At 58.9% G+C, this 15550-nt stretch overlaps 5 protein-coding genes across 5 annotated transcripts; all 5 read right to left on the bottom strand.

Annotated features, from left to right (window-relative positions):
- Positions 1-1669: 1669 nt before the first annotated feature.
- LINJ_28_1670 (hypothetical protein, unknown function) lies at positions 1670-4252 on the bottom strand (the record flags this gene model as incomplete). Its single annotated transcript, XM_001470158.1, has 1 exon — positions 1670-4252. One exon carries the CDS (start codon positions 4250-4252, stop codon positions 1670-1672), a length of 2583 nt encoding a protein of 860 aa, XP_001470195.1.
- Positions 4253-7042: 2790 nt separating this feature from the next.
- LINJ_28_1660 (putative DEAD box RNA helicase) lies at positions 7043-8212 on the bottom strand (the record flags this gene model as incomplete). The annotated part of the gene is made up of 1 exon (XM_001470157.1): positions 7043-8212. The coding sequence occupies one exon, from the start codon at positions 8210-8212 to the stop codon at positions 7043-7045; it is 1170 nt and encodes a 389-aa protein (XP_001470194.1).
- Positions 8213-8943: 731 nt separating this feature from the next.
- LINJ_28_1650 (conserved hypothetical protein) lies at positions 8944-10872 on the bottom strand (the record flags this gene model as incomplete). The annotated part of the gene is made up of 1 exon (XM_001470156.1): positions 8944-10872. One exon carries the CDS (start codon positions 10870-10872, stop codon positions 8944-8946), a length of 1929 nt encoding a protein of 642 aa, XP_001470193.1.
- Positions 10873-11929: 1057 nt separating this feature from the next.
- LINJ_28_1640 (conserved hypothetical protein) lies at positions 11930-12427 on the bottom strand (the record flags this gene model as incomplete). Its single annotated transcript, XM_001470155.1, has 1 exon — positions 11930-12427. One exon carries the CDS (start codon positions 12425-12427, stop codon positions 11930-11932), a length of 498 nt encoding a protein of 165 aa, XP_001470192.1.
- A 584-nt stretch (positions 12428-13011) lies between these two features.
- On the bottom strand, positions 13012-13395 carry LINJ_28_1630 (conserved hypothetical protein; the record flags this gene model as incomplete). Its single annotated transcript, XM_001470154.1, has 1 exon — positions 13012-13395. One exon carries the CDS (start codon positions 13393-13395, stop codon positions 13012-13014), a length of 384 nt encoding a protein of 127 aa, XP_001470191.1.
- Positions 13396-15550: the final 2155 nt, after the last annotated feature.

The raw sequence follows: 15550 nt of genomic DNA, 5'->3' as shown, positions 1-15550 counted from the left end.
AACATGCGAAAGGAACACAGACAAAAAACAAAACAACAAAAAACAGAACAACCACAACATAGGCACAACGCAAGGCGTAACAAGCTAGAAGCACGTACGCGGCAACAGCACCGGTTACGAGGCGCGGGAAGACAGTGTAGAGCACATTGGCAGAGGCAACAACGGCAACCGAAGAAAGAGGAAAACGTGAGTGTGGCGACAAGCGTCACCGTTTTGCCATGTTCCAGCTGACGCACCGACGCCAATGCGACCATAGAAAAAACACGGAAAAACAAACAAGACGAAGAGCCCACCATCTCTGTTGCGCTCCGGGCACAGAGATGCAGCACCGACGCAGAGGACATCAAGTCAGCGCTTCTTCCTTCTCGGCGCGTTCGTTCTCTACCGCACAACATGAGCTGAATGCCACTCTACACCCCAGGCCCGTCACAGGCCACCCATCACGTGGCGTGAAGCAGCGGTAGACGCGCGTTACAGCGATGCGCCGACTCGTCCATCTGAGCACGGCTCCTGTCTCCCCACCCACCCACCCCCGCTCCGCAGGCAGCCTCACAGCCGCTCCCGTTGCGCCGAGCGACACACGCTCGAGCCACGCTGACACTCTGCCGAGCATACCCATGGTGCAAACATCTCCACTGTTGCCGGTGGCTCTCACGCAGCGCCATCCAGGACCTGACCGCCGGCATCCGTAGCGATACATCACACTGGCCTCCCCGTGTCGCAGGCGCTGGACCCTGTCGGGGCCAGGTGCGGTGGCTCGGCATTGGCAGGGATAGGGGGACGGCGGCGGCTCGGCTTCTCCACAGAGAGTGCGGGGTGCACAGGGCCCTGACACATACCACGCCGGGGTGTTCCCCGCGTCATTAGGGGGCGCCTTTCCTGCGATGGCAGCTATGAAAACAAAGAGCAGCTTCCGGCCACGGCTGTGGGCTCTTGGCGTCGGCGGGCAGGTCTGGGCGGGCGCTGTGCTGACAATTCAACACACATATAAATAAGGGGCGCATCAGACCATAATAACAAATACGGGGGCCCTGAGTGAAAAGGAATGATGGAGGGGAACCTAAGAGACGCGGCTAGCGGTCACGGTACGCTTCTGTAATGCGAAGTGGTGCTGGGGTGTGGAGGGATAGGAGTGAAAAAGTCCAACACTGTAAACGAGAACGACGCACCCGCCTACACTCAAGGATATGACCAGTCTCTCGTGCCGCGCCGACGCACGCCCCCCTTTTTAGTCGCACCCGTACATGTACGCCAGAGTCTTTAGCTCCCTGCTCATTTTCAATTCGTCCTGACCCGCATGCGCGCGTCACTGTAATGCGTGGCGATGGAAGGAGGAGTAGGAGGAGAGACATCAGGCGAGAGAGAGAGAGCGAGGGCGATCGTGCGTCACATCACCCTCCCTCTCACACACACAAACACACAACGCACAGAGGCACACACAGCTGCAGACAAAACGTGGCGTGCAGGTACGTCGACCCCCTCCCTCTCCTGCCCTGTCCTTCAAGACGAGGGCAAAGGAGCGAGGTACGCGAATTAAAACAACAGAACATCACCTCCTCTGCTGCACGCATCTGCTTCTTCCATCCGATACGGAAACCCAGCACAAGCTTGGCGCCGTCCTTTGCAGTGTTCTGTCGAGTGTGCTGCAAACGCTGCAGATTTCCACAGCTCACATAGCGGAGCACGTCGTACACGCCTTCGGCTTCACCTTGCTGTATCGACTGCTTTTCCCTTTCGTCATCAACGTTGATGTGGTGGCCGATGGAAACGACTTCGGTGACGGCACCGTGGCTTTATCGCGTGAGTGGCACACGGCGCCGCCGCTGCTGGAGGTGGCAATCGTGCACGGCTGCGGCGTGACCCTTGGCGTGAGGGTCGGCGCTTCGCCTGTTACGGCTCCATCCCACTGCATGCGCAGCTGCGCCAGCTGACCAAGACGCTCTTCCAGAGCACTCTGCAGCAGCGACAACGCATTCCACGGCGACTGCTTGTCCAAACAAATCTGCTCTAGCAGCTCTACGGTGCGGCTGTGGGCGCTGAAACGAGGGCGCGCGTCAAGCACCTCCGGCTCCAGCGCGAACGTCACATGGCGCTCGCTGCGTCGTCGCGTTTGCGAGTTGGTGGTCGGCGTCGAGGAGCCGATGTAGGACGGCGCGATGCGGCTGCTGGAGTTGTCACCCCCGCGCTCTTCATGGTCGAGCGCGACGGAGCGGATGACGTACTTCAGCCTCTTTGGCATCACGGGCGAGGCGTCGGCGCCGCACGGGGAGGGGGGCGTGGGGTGGTGGCCGCTGTGTGAGCTTCCATTGCTTCCGCAGCCGTACGCACCGGTAGCTCTGCTGTCTGTGCTTGCCGCGTTGACGACGTTGTCATCACCGTCGTCGCCACTCGACGTGAAGGAGAGGTTCTGAGCTGTCAGTAGCATCGGCGTCTCTGCGCTTTCGAGGCTCTCCAGAGAGTGCACAGAGGTGTGCGAGAGGACGCTGTGGAGGCCGCAGACCGATGCCCGCGGTGGCAGTGAAGCGATAAAGTGCTCGACATCCATGCCTGCCGTAGCGAAGGTTTCGTGTGGCACGCGCACTTCCCACTGCTCGAAGTGGCGCAGATCCTCTCGCAACACAGCGTTTGCCTTCCAGCACGCCTCCATCTGGTCACCAAGCTCCTTCAGATGCTGCTCCTGCACTGCAATCACCTGCAACGAGGAAAGAAATGCGCGGCGGGCTTGCATGACGCCTGCCGTGGAGCCAGGCTTTGCAGCGGCGCTTGCCGGCGAGCGCCTGAGTTGTTGTGCCTTCTCCGCTTTCGGATCGACGAGCTGCAGTTCTCGCTGGAAGGACTTCAGCACACTCAAATACTGCGACTCAAAGAGACGCGAAATACTCACTTTCTGGCGCCAGAAGTGGATCGTGTTGGCAGCCTCGACGGTGCGGGTCCAACTCAGATGCTGACCTTTGCCCTTGAAGCGCAGACGTGCCCGCTGCTCCTGCGCATAGAGTGCGCGCAGGCTCGCCGTCTGCTGCTCTAGGTTGTGCAGCCGACGTTTCAGGTCGACGACGCTGCTGAAAAATACCTGGTACGAGTCGCCGCTAGCTGCCGCATCGCCGCCAGCCTGCGCATCCTCGTGGATGTCCGATGGTGAACCAGCGCCGTCTACCTTGAGGCCTCGTCGGTCTGAGGGGCCGGCGGCGATATTGCACACTTCCTCCACATCGCTGGTGTCGTCCCTGCCAAAATCAACCGCGCTCGGCGAGTCACCGTAGCCCCGGTAGGGGCCCTCCATACTGCCGCCCTCGCCGAGCGAGAAGGCGGACTCGGCCATGTAGGTAGTCCCCAAAACGGCCGCAGCCCTGTCAACCCTACCGCCGGACGCCGCGCGCATTACGGAGCTAGCGGAGCTGCCGTTGCGGGCACTGCCAAATGCGTCGTCCCCCGGAACCATAAATGCGAGGTCCCGCACCACGTACTGGCACGAAGGCGGCGCGTATGGGTCAGGCGTTACCTTTGGCAACGCGGCAGGCTGCACCTGCTCCACCTCACCGCTCTCCGGCGTGCGCCTGCATAGTTTTGTGCTGCTTGCTGCACCACGTGTACAGTGAGTGGGGCTGCTGCCGCCGTGGCACATCATCGAGCTTTTCAGAGAGGAGGAGCGCCGCATCGAGCTGCGCAAGGTGGTCGTGCAGAGCAGGTCCTCGCTGTCTTCGCCGATGCACGTGGAGCTAGAGGACAGACTACTGAGGCTCGGCGATGCACCGTAAATGCAGCTAACACGAGGCGTGACATTACTGTTGTGCCCATGACGCAAGTTCTTGTGCATCCAGCGGAACTCACGTGCGAGCTGAGTGAGCAGTTTCGGATACTTGCGCTTCGACAAGGCCCGGGCGGGAGGGACGGGAGGTCGCTCCGCCACACGGGACCCGCCCATCATTGACTCAGAAGGCGAGAGGTCGCCTTGGTCACGCGCCGAGGATGCGAGCGCGGCGACGAGATCATCGGGGTCTACATCATGCGGCGCGCCCACACTGCCCAAACCTGCTGCGTAGGGGGAGAAATGCGGTGAGCAGCTGCTGGCCGATGCACCAGTGGCGACGGTGATGGTGGCTCCTGACGACACGCTGATCGCGTCTGTCACCTCCATTGTGCTGTTGCTGTTCACATTCTGCAGTGAGGTGAGGGTTGGCTGCGGCGCCGTCGACTTGAGCGTCAGCTTCGAGAGCGTCGGAGAGGAGGGCTTCTTCGGTCCCGTAGAGACCATGACCCGAATCAAGTGTTGGACGGAAGACGAAGACCACAAATAAAGAGGTGTTGCGCAACGAGTGGGTTGCACAATAGGAGAACCCACGGGCTTGCGGGGAGGGGGAGGGGAGCTTGCTGGCAAGAATCAACGCCAAGCAGAGCGACGCAACCGCCAGGCGACACAGGCCACGAGAGGAGGGGGGAGAGGCGCTGCAGCCAGCCTGTGCCGGTATGTCGCTCTTGGGTAGCACGCAATACAAAAAAAAGAAGTCGACAGACGCACAGCGGCACAGGCGTGGAACGCACAAGAACACACGGACACAACACACAGGCAGAGAAATTGACTTGGCAACACCCCCCTGTTTCTCCGACCAGAACAAGAAAGACTGCTACTAATAGACTTATATATGCAGGTGTGCATGCATATATGTATGTGTGTGCGTGTGTTCTAATCTTGCTCGTTGAGAGAGTTACGCAGAGGAAGCTACTCGATGTCTTTTCGGAAGGTGGCACCGTCGTACGTGGAGCTGGTCGTTCCTTTTTATTTTCGGATTTTGTTTGCTTCCTTTGCCGCCTCCTGGCGTCGTCTTATTCGAAACGGGCCGTCACCCTCCTGCGCCCCATCCACAACGTGCTTTTTCGTTCGCAGTCGTACACGATAGGTGGTCGTCAAGGTGTACCTCAGCCACAACCACGGACGCACCGAATTTGCACTTGCGTGCGTACGTGAGCGTGTGTACACGTCTTGGTCCGTTGCGCACGCCTACGAGAGAGGGAGAGGGAGAGAGGCAGCCAAAAGAAACCGGAAGGCACATGCGAGCCAAGAGAGTCGAATACCAGAAGCAGCAGAAGAAAAAACAACAGAGAGAAGCAGATGGTGCTGATGCCGCCCTACCTACCGTGGTGAAGGCCAGAGAGACTTCCTCACAAGCACAGCGAACACACCCACGCACCTACACAGGCAGTTTCACGGAGCAGCGACTAGAGTTGACGCTCTGTCTGCGTTTTTTTTTTTTTGATCCAGGGGTGGGGCGGGGTGGGAGAGCGCTCGGTGTGACTGTGGGCCAGGTAGGCGAGCAGGCAACGTAGAGGAGAACACGAGAGAAAAACGAAAGCAGCAACAGCATCATAGATAACGAAAAGACTCCCGTCTTTGTCTGCCCTCTTTCCTCGTGCGAACGTGTGCACAAACGAGTACCGCGCGAGCGCAGATACCCGAGATCGCCACACACGAAGAACGATGACCACCACCACCACCACACGAAATCAAGGAGGGAGTGTAAAGGCGGCAGAGGGAGGGAAGGGGAGCGAGAGACGTCAAGTCGAGAATTCGCGTGACGGTTTCTGTAAAGCACAATCACGGGGAGCGTAGAAATGAAAAACAAAAACAGAAACAAAGCAAAACGCGCACACACTCGCACAGCTCGAGAGACAGAGTCCGCGCGCGTGTCTGCGGAAGGGTGTGCCAAGGGAGTGGGAGCGAAAACGAAGTCACTAACCTAGGCGCGAAACAGAAAAAAATAAAGAAGGAAGCGACAAATATACTTTGACACACACACACACACACACACACACACACACACACACACACCTGCACCTCACTGAGCAGCACGTACTCCAGTAGTCGTGCCTTTCCGAGATCGATGCAAGAAAGAAAGTGAGTGAGCGGTACTAGGAAGGGACGGCGTGCGCACAACAACAACGAAAAGAAGGGATGGGCTGGAGGGAGGGAGGAGTGACCACGCCTACTTTGACGCATCGAAGGGAGATGAGGGCTGCGGAAAGAGGGGTGAGTCGGTGGCGTGAACGGTACAACAGAGCTTCCGTTTTTTTTTTCCCCGTGTGTCTTCCTTTTTTGATAGTGTTGCGTGTGTTGGTCCCCCTCTCCGCCCGCCCACCACCTTGTGCGCGCTCCGATAATAATGTTAAAACGAGAAGTGATTCCGGATCAGACAAACGGCAGGGAAAGCATGCTATGCAGAGCAACGAGAATGCATTCGCCGAACAACGGACAACGAACAACAACGATATCTGCAGGCGACTGTGGGGGTGCACCAGCGCGAGATGTCAGCAGAAGCGACGGTGATGGAGAGAGATGGTGAAAGGGCTGCAGAAGAGACGGTGCACGAGCGCAAGGAACATGCGCTGCGTACGACATTCCCATTCCAAGCCGTGCTGCCGGTGGTATGGGAGAGGGCGGAGGACACAGTGCGCCTTCTGCGGGCGGTGGCGTCCGTGCGCCTTTGTTGTTCAAGGGCCATGCAGACGCACCTACACACTCTCGGCGAGGCGGGCGGCATCGCGGAAGCCGTAAGCAGCTCCGTGCCACAGCCTCTTCGATTGAGGGAGACGCACTTTTCTCCGTTTTCTCTTTTTCTCCTTTCCTTAAAGAGGTAGTCGTTAGCAAAACAAAGAAAACGCATACACGCACGTACACCCGGCCATCGCCACACCCAGAGCTCACGCAACCGACATCACCACCGTGACTCGTCACCATCATTCGCAGTGCTCATATTAGCGCTCTCCCTAAGTGCCGCATCGGGAGTTGCATCCAGCAGCAAAGAAATGCACTGCAGGTTAGCAGCGCCTCTTGCTGAGGTAACGCATGGTGACATACTCGATCTTACGCGTATCACCTTGGGCTGAGCTACGCATGCTTGCACCGGCGCCGTTGTAGCCGTCGTGGTTAGCTTGGAGAAGCGAGAGGTGGAGAGCCGAGAAGCGCCCCCCTCGATCCCTCCTCCTCACATTCACGCCTGCAGAGCACGCTCGAGTGCGCGGACGTGCCGCCTCTCTGCGTTTCCCTCTTCTACATTTGCTCGCCGATATTCGCGGGGAGTTCCTCAATTTGCGTCGCGTAGAACTGCTCGATGTCGCGCAGCAAGCGCAGCTCGTCATGGCGCACGAAGGTGATGGCCAGCCCAGTGCGGCCCATGCGACCAGTGCGGCCGATGCGGTGAATGTACTGCTCACGCGCGAGCGGCAAATCGTAGCTGAGGACGAGCGAGACGCGCTCCACATCAATGCCACGCGCCCACAGGTCCGTTGTGATGAGCACGCGGCTGTGCCCATTCCGGAACTGCCGCATAATCTCGTCGCGCTCCGCCTGGGGCATGTCGCCGTGCATGGCGGTTACAGCGAACTTCTCGCGCGTCATCTTCTTGGCGAGCTGCTCCACCTTTTTGCGGGTGTTACAGAAGACCACGGCGTGGGCGATCGTGAGACTGTCGTACAACTCCATCAAGACATCGAATTTGTTTTTCTCCTCGTCAACGGAGACAAAGTACTGCTTAACACTATCCACGGTGATCTCATCCCGCTTCACGAGAATGCTCGCGGGCTCCGTCATGAACTTCTCCGTCATCTCCAGCACGTCGGCCGGCAGCGTCGCCGACACGAGGATGATCTGCAGCGGCGGGACCATGCGGTAGATGTCGTGAATCTGAGCCTTGAAGCCCTTGCCCAGCATCTCATCAGCCTCGTCCAGCACGAGGGTTTTCAGCCCATTTACGCGAAGGCTCTTGCGGCGGATCATATCAAAGACGCGGCCGGGCGTGCCGGAGACGATGTGCACACCGCTCTCGAGACGGCGGATGTCCTCCTCTGTGCTCTTGCCACCGATGCACGCGTACGCCGTCAGCCCCATGTGGTGGCCAATGTTGTTGCACAAATCCTGCGTCTGCACCGCCAGCTCGCGAGTCGGCGAGAGGATGAGGGCCTGCGTCTCACGCGTGTGCGGGTCGCACGCTTGCAGGAGACAGACGCAGAAGGCGGACGTCTTGCCCGTACCAGAAGACGCCTGCGCAATCACGTCGCGTCCCTTTAGGAAAGGCATAATGAAGCGCTTCTGAATGGCGGTGGGCTTCTTGTAACCGAAGCTGTACATGCCCTTGAGGAGGTCCTCCTTCAACCCCATCGCCTCAAAGGTTGGGATGGCCAGCACGTTGGCCTGAATATTATCTACTTGCTCCGTCTCCATGGTTGCCGGGGAGATGGTTAGCGAGAGAGTGAGAGAGTATACCGGGATGCATGTATATGTAATGTGTGGGTGTGTGTGCGCGCCTGGGAAGAAGGGGTCTGTGCGTGCATACTTGTATTGTCGACGAGGCTATTCTTCTGCCGCTGCATATGCGTGGCCGCGTCGGCGTGCGCAGCGTGCCACGTTATAGCGAGGGAAGCGGAAGCAGATGGGCAGGGAAAGACAGAGAGGGAGAGGAGGAGGGAGAAGGGAGGAGGGTGCAGAGCGAGTGTGCGTGAGAGCGGGATGCGGTTGAGACGGCAGCACCTCTTGCGAGTGCATGCAGATCACTGCCGTTTCCAGATGCGCTGGCAATGCATAGCGCCAAAAAAGAAAAAGAGAACACGAAACGTTTGGTCGTTTTCCTGGACTTGACTGATTCGTCCGTGCTCATCAGCATCTGCCAGGCAAACGACGACGACGAAAAGAGGTTCGGAGCAGTGCGGGGGATCGATGGAGCGGACACGCCCACCTGCCACCCATCGATTGCGAGACTGATCTCATCGGAGCAGCTTGCGCGGCGTCAAGGAGAAAGCAGTGAGAGAGATGAGCAAGAAGGTAAGAGATGAGGATGGCCGGTGTAGGACCCGGCGACAGGGCCAGCGACCCAGCCGACGGCAGTACTGCGACCTCACCGGCTAGAGGCATGTATGTTTCTCTGTGAGTGCGTTTGTGTGTGCGCGCGCCATGCGCTAAGCAGATAGGGAGTCGTCTTTCAGCCGCAGCGTGCGTGACGTCATCTGCTCACGGTACAGTGCTTCCCGTAGTTGTGCAATGACACCGGCACTGCGCTGGCACGCTTCTTCCAGAAGGCGGTTGCGCTGCTGGACACTCTTGAGGCGCCCCTGCAGCTCCACCACCTGCAGGCCCCGCCGCGCATCATCGAAGCTGAGCTCCACCATACTGCGCACAACGCTCGTCTCGCTGCGGTTCTGCTGCTCGAGTACTTCTCTCGCGGTTTTCTCTGCCTCAGCACGCTGGCGGCCTCTGGCAAGCTCCGATTTCAAAGTGTCCACCTCCGCCGTCCACGCTTGCAGCTCTCGCTGCAGTGCTTCCTTTTCACGCATAGCAGTTTCCTGTGCTCGCTGCATGCGTTCCTCTGCCTCTACAGCGCGCGCACGAGCCTCTGAAGCTTGGCTCTGAAGCGCATCCTCGTTGGCCTCGGCGAGCGCGACCATCTCTGCCGCGTGACTCTCGCGTTCGGCCAGCAGCTGCGCCTGGTGCTCAGCCTTTAACACGTCCAATGCTTCCTGAAGGTTGAAAGCGTGTTTTTCCGTCTCGCGCAGCTGCTGTTGCGTGGCTTTCAGCACCGCATCTGTCGCGCGATGCTGCTCCACTTGCCGCCGCAGAGCCGCAATGTCTTTCTGCGCCGCCCAGGCTTCTTCTTGCGTGGTACGGAGACGCTCTTCCAGCACAGCGGCGCGCCGCTCAGCCGCCTGGAGGGATTCCTCCACACTCAGCAGCTTCGCGGCGGCACTTTCCGTGGAGGTGCTCAGCTGGTATCGCAGGTTGCGCTCCTTGTCTGCGATGGCCACGTACTTGTCCCGAAGGGCCTGCAGATCTTCTTGTTGCGAACTGCAACGCTGCTGCAGCGCCTCCATTTCCGACTGCTGTTCTTTGAGCTGCTCCACTTTCTTCGCAAGTTTCGAGACACGTAAGCGGTTCTGCTCCTGCTCCACAAGGGCCTGTTCGTGTTCCTCAGACAGGCCGCTCAACTCCTCCATGGTCCTTTGTAGGCGGTGTGTGACCGTACGCACTTCCAGCACAGCGTCGCACCACTTCTCTTCCGCGGCGGTGCATCGGCGGACGAGCAGGTCGACTAAGCCCACTTGCGTCTTTGCCTCCAGAGCTCTCCGCTCGTGAGCAGCTCGTTCCTCCTGCTCATGAGCTGCCAGCCGCTGCACCATTTCCTCCGCCTTCTCATGTGCGGCTTCGGCATGGCGGGCGTGATGAAGCACCTCGAGCTCTGCTCGATGCAGCGCCTGTGCGTGCTTCTGTGCCACGCTCTCGCGCTCTTGCTGCGTCGTCGCGTGCCAGGCTTCCCAGCGCGCGATCGTGGACCCCGTCGCCGCTTCCTGGGCAGCAGCCCACATAGACAGACTGCGAACCTCAGCGGCGGCCTCGCACAGCGCTTGAAGCGAGTGAACGGCTGAGCGTTCGAGCGCGCGGCGCTCGCGGGCCTCTGAAGCAACAAGTGACTCCAACAAGTAGCCTTCCCATTCGTTGCAGCACCACTGCGCGTACTCCATGCCTTGCCGAAGGCTGCGCAGCTCCGCCGACATGCTTCGCACGTCGTCGACGACGTCGCTCAGCCCATGAGCTGCCTCGGAGGGACGTTCAAGAATGCTTCTCAGTTCCGCAATGCCGTCACGCCAGAGGGCGCTTGCCTTGTCTTGGGTTTCTATGATGTGCTGCTTCTCGCGGAGGTCGTTCTGTAGCGATGTGACGAGTAACTGCGTTGCGCAGTGCTGCGCCTCCAGCTCTTCGCGAGCCTTCAGTGTCTGCTCAACAAGGCGGCGCATGCGCTTGTTGTCCTCATACAACTTGAGCGCATCGGAGTCTTTCTCCGCGATAGTGGCAAAGTAGTTCTGGAGAATGACATCCACTTCGTTATCGGCCATGGCGCATGAGACGTAGTTGAGTGATAGAAGGAGAGAGGGGGAGAGACGCCCTGCGATGGTGTCTATGCCCTTCGCGCTTCTTCGTTCCACTCTATGGGTGCGTTTTGATTTCTATGACAGCGATGATGGTGAGCGATGGCCGTAGGCGGGTCTCTGTGCGCCTATGTGTGTGTGTGTGTGTGTGTACGTCTCACGGAGAAGCGATGCTGAAACAGCAGGAAAAAGGAAAGCGCATGCACACATGCACGACCGCACGCAAAACCAACACCAATAGAATGGAACGAGCAAAGAGAAAAGAATAAAAGGAAGAGGGAGAGGCGGTGGAATGCCGAGAAAAGAGCGATGCTGCACGGGAAGCAGAGATCCTGCCAGCAGGAGGAAAAACACCCCTCACGTGTGTCTCTCTCAATGCGTGCGTGCGCGTGTGCGTGAGAGCGTGAGTGCAGGGCGGGTAGTTCGCGCCGCCAGGTTGCGAAGGAAAAACGACAAAAAAAATAAGAGAAAACGCGGGCAGAGGCGCCCGCACCATCATCCGTGAAGAACACCTCCGTGGGCCACACAAAGATCCCTCATCGCACGTACACGCAAATCTGCAGTTGTCTATGCAGGCGTTTGAGGCTACTCGTTCTCCCGAATCGACGTTCCGTCTCGTTCCACTTAAGCTGCCACACTTGCGCTGGCCACGCCTGCGCGAGCGCCACAGGGGCAGACAAAACAGTAGGAATAGAAAGCCGCGCTTCGCCTCACGGCGCAGAAGCCACGAGGGGGCCAATGAGCGGGGGCAGATATGTACATTTTTGCGTGGCGCGAGAAGGTAGAGGTATACGTGAGGGGTGCCGGCGTTGTCAGTACCAAGACAACACCGCGCATGTCCAGAACTCCTTTTGCTTTCCCAACCACTGTCCCTCTTCCTCCGCCTTCCCCCTGGCCGCAGCGCCAGACTGGCGCCGTCTCAGTTAGCTGGCAGAGAGGGAAAAGATGCAAAACGTTGTGGAGCACACTGCCGCACGGTGCGGAGTGCTCTTCTCTTCGCCTTTTCGTCTCTTCATTTGCCGCCTCACAGCCCCATCTTGCGCCGGCGTGCAACCGTCTCCTCATCGCTATCGTCGTCATCGCCACCGCGGAAGCGGTCCTCGAGGCGGCGCACATCCTCGATGTCCTCGCCACGCTGTGTCTGCGCTGCGTGTTCCTCCTCCGACGCGCCACGGTCGGCGGTGCGGTGCGGGGCGGCATACGATGCGCCGGCGGCCGCCGACGGGGCGGCACTCGAGGACGGATGCGGCCGATGAGCACTATTGGTCACCGGTGCTGACGAGCGTCGCGGAGCACCTGACGTGGGGGCGCTCGATATGTTCCGTGCCGCTGCAGAGTTGCCCCGACCATGCTGCTGCTGATGCCGAAGACGCGCCTCAAAGGCAGCGATTTCGTCTGTCGACGCCTCCAAGTCGTTCGACTCGTCTTGCTCATAGGTGCCCTGCAACATGGGGTCTGTGGCGCTTTTCGAGGCAGAAGAGGGGCCTCCCGCCATTCGATCCGGCTTAGCCTTGGGTGCCATCGCGACAGCTATACCTTCTCGTACTGTGTTCGCGTCGCTACAGCGATGACAAAATCGGATCGCTCAGCGAGACTGGTTGGTTCTCTGCACGACGCCGACGACGTTTGCGCGGAGCTTCAGCGATCAAAGAGGAGCGTCGTAGGAGAGGCGAGTAGGTGTGGGCTACATCGAAACACCGAAAAACCTTTGCCAGCGACTGCGCACTGTCTCGAGGCGTGAGTGCGTGGGACAGGGTTCGGCCAACGTGTGCGTGTGCGTGTGGGGGCAGGGCGTGGGAGTAGCGGACAGCAGAAGAAACGGCGAGGGAAGAGGGATAAAAGAAGGCACCTTCTGCAGGAGGTGATGATAGTGAAGCGGATGAGGTGGGCGATGACGAGACGAGAAACAATAGTGGATATCCCGATGGCCTAGGGCCGCCGGAGGGCGTACGCGGTTGCGCGTGCGCGTGTTGGCGGCACTCGAATGCAAAACAAGAATAGCGCAGCGACCCCACACCCCTGACATGTGCTCTGACCACTTTCACCGTTCGTTGGATAATGATCTGCACATTTGTATGCTTTTTTATATATATCTCTTCTGCGCTCTCACAGTGCGACAGCGGCAGCAATGAGGCAGGCCCAGCCACCCATCAAGATGTAGCCACCCGTCGGGGCCAGCTGGCCCACAGACTTGGGGGCGCCAAACACGCGTGCGTACACGGTGCCCGAGAAGAGCGTCGTCCCGAGCAGGAACATCCATGCGGCGATTCGCAGCCGCTTCGCCGCGACCGGATTCCAGCTCCGCACTGCCTGGCTTAACCCAATGGCGCCGAGTGCTGCTATGCTGTGCATGAGCTGGTACTGAGAGCTGATGACGAAGGCGTTGCGCTCTTCCGCGGATTTTGCCTTCAGCGCGTGCGAGCCGACGGCACCAGCGACGACACCGGTGAAGCCGAGCACGCCACTGTACAAAAGCGGAATGGACACCATTTTTCGGAAGCTCGCCGGCTTGCGGTTGCTGCGAGTGCCGACTGTGAGGGGACGTGGGCAGTTTTTTTTTTGTGAGGGGCACAGAGTCTTTTCAAAGAGCGAGCATGCGCGTACAGGAGAGCGAGACAGAGGAGATGGGCGCGCGGGAGGTGGCGTGAGAAGACATCAGATGACAGCAGGTGAGCAATGCGTCCAAGTGTGGTGCGGTGAACAGATCCACCCACGCTTGTGCGCCTTCACACAACCAGGCGATGCCGCTACAGGCGTGTCTGCCGCTAGGAGCAAGGCACTGCCTGCCTCGCTGCGTCGGAGGAGACACCTGTAACCCCACCCCCCGCCCTCACGGAGGACCCCCCTCCCTCCCCCGCAGAGAAGGTCTTGCGCAGAGGCACGGCGTATCTACTCGCGCTAAACGTGGCGTCGAGACACCTGCTTCTTTCACGCACGTTGAAGTCTTCACAACGACAGTGCTCGTGCAGTCGACGGGCAGGGCTGTTTCTGCCGTCGAAAACAGGAACACACGAAGAGAAATACGCCCCACAGAGAGAAAGTCATGAGGCACACAGATCCGACAGAGAGTCAAACGCGGCGCAGTGACGCGAGCGGCCTATAGCTCTGCACACTCTCTGTCCGACTCGTGGATATTTCCTCTTTTTTTTTAAATGAAGTTTTCCTTCAGAGATTGTTGCGTGGCTATTGCTGTCTTCCTACGTTTTTTGTGCGTTCTATGTGTGTGTACGTGGGCTGTGTCACCTCTGCGGAGTGCGCAGGAGGAGGGGCGGGAGGTTGGCCGCCCACCCCCCGAAACACATCTACCTACCCACCCACCCACACGCGGAGCGCCTATCCGCACACGTGCAAGAACAGAAGACATAAAAAGCGTGACGGAAGGACGCGGTCAAGCGAAACACACAACGTCAACCAAAGCGTAGTGAAAGCAAACGGGAGCGCTGCTGTGCCGCCGTTCGCGAGACTCGGAGGGAGGGAGGGAGGAAGGAGGGGGTGGGCACATCGTTTTCGTTTCCCTTTCTGATGAGGTTTGCTGGCTCATGATCGTTACCGTTCCGCAACACCCCTCTTCTTCTCGCCTGGAGGGAGGGAGGACGCGAGCGAGAGGAGCGAAAGCACGAACCGATCACACACAAACGTGCAGGTTGGTGGAGGGTGCGTCAGTCCCCCGCCCCATCCCCCTCTGTCCTCCTTCCGCCCACCTCTACCTCACCGCCTACCACGCCTCCCTTTGAGTCTGCCTCCACGAAATACCTGCCCCTTCTTTGTCCTTTATTCCTGAACTTGATGAGTTCGAACAAGGAGGGGGGGAGACGGGCATCTCCACTTTCCCCTCCCCGTGAAAAAAAAAAGCTTGTGAAGAGGCAGAGGCAGAGAGGGCCCGGGTGTGTGCGAGAGAGTCCGGCAAAAGACATCCAAGCAGCGAAGGAAGGGCCAAGCGTAAACGAAAAAGAGGGGAGGTGCAACGCGGAGGCCATTGCACATAATGACCGGCACACCATTGACACCATCAACTTAACCACGCCCTTGACCAAGAGCGACCCGAACGCGAGCTCACGAGCGATGGCAAGGGTGAAGCTTTTTCTCCGACATAGGCCCATACAACCATGCAAAACACTTGACGGCAGGCGCTTCGCCTTTCTCCCTCTCAGGCTCTGATGGACGGCTGCGTAAAGAGGAGGACACAGACGCACATATATATATATATATGCGCAAGCCTTGAAAATATGTCCGACAGGAACCACCCCTCCAACCGCAACAACAGAGGCACCGATGCACTTGCGGAGGAGTACAACGCGCAGCGGGAACAGCTATGGAAAGACAAACGCATGCGTGCACCGGAAAAGAAAAGTTCAACCAGTGAGCCAGACTACGAGCCACGGACACCACCTCAGGCCCTTCCCCAGACCCACTTCTACCCGAGTCTCCTCCTCCAAGCGCTGTACCTCAGCGAGCGTGATCAGATGCAGGGGATATGGTGAAGAGCGGCGCAGCAACAGCAGTTACGATGCTCAACGTAGCCGACTCCTCGCAAACGAAGAACAGAACAACACGAATAATAACCCTTCCCTCAAGACGCTCGAAAGCGACGTCTTCACAGCACCTCTCTCCGTATATGCTATCGTTGCTCTCGTCCTTTGGTGCT

Source organism: Leishmania infantum, chromosome 28 (genome assembly GCF_000002875.2).
Source record: "Leishmania infantum JPCM5 genome chromosome 28".
Taxonomy (NCBI): domain Eukaryota; phylum Euglenozoa; class Kinetoplastea; order Trypanosomatida; family Trypanosomatidae; genus Leishmania; species Leishmania infantum.
Note: the sequence above shows the minus strand (reverse complement) of the source record. Positions and strands in the feature narration are given on the sequence as shown.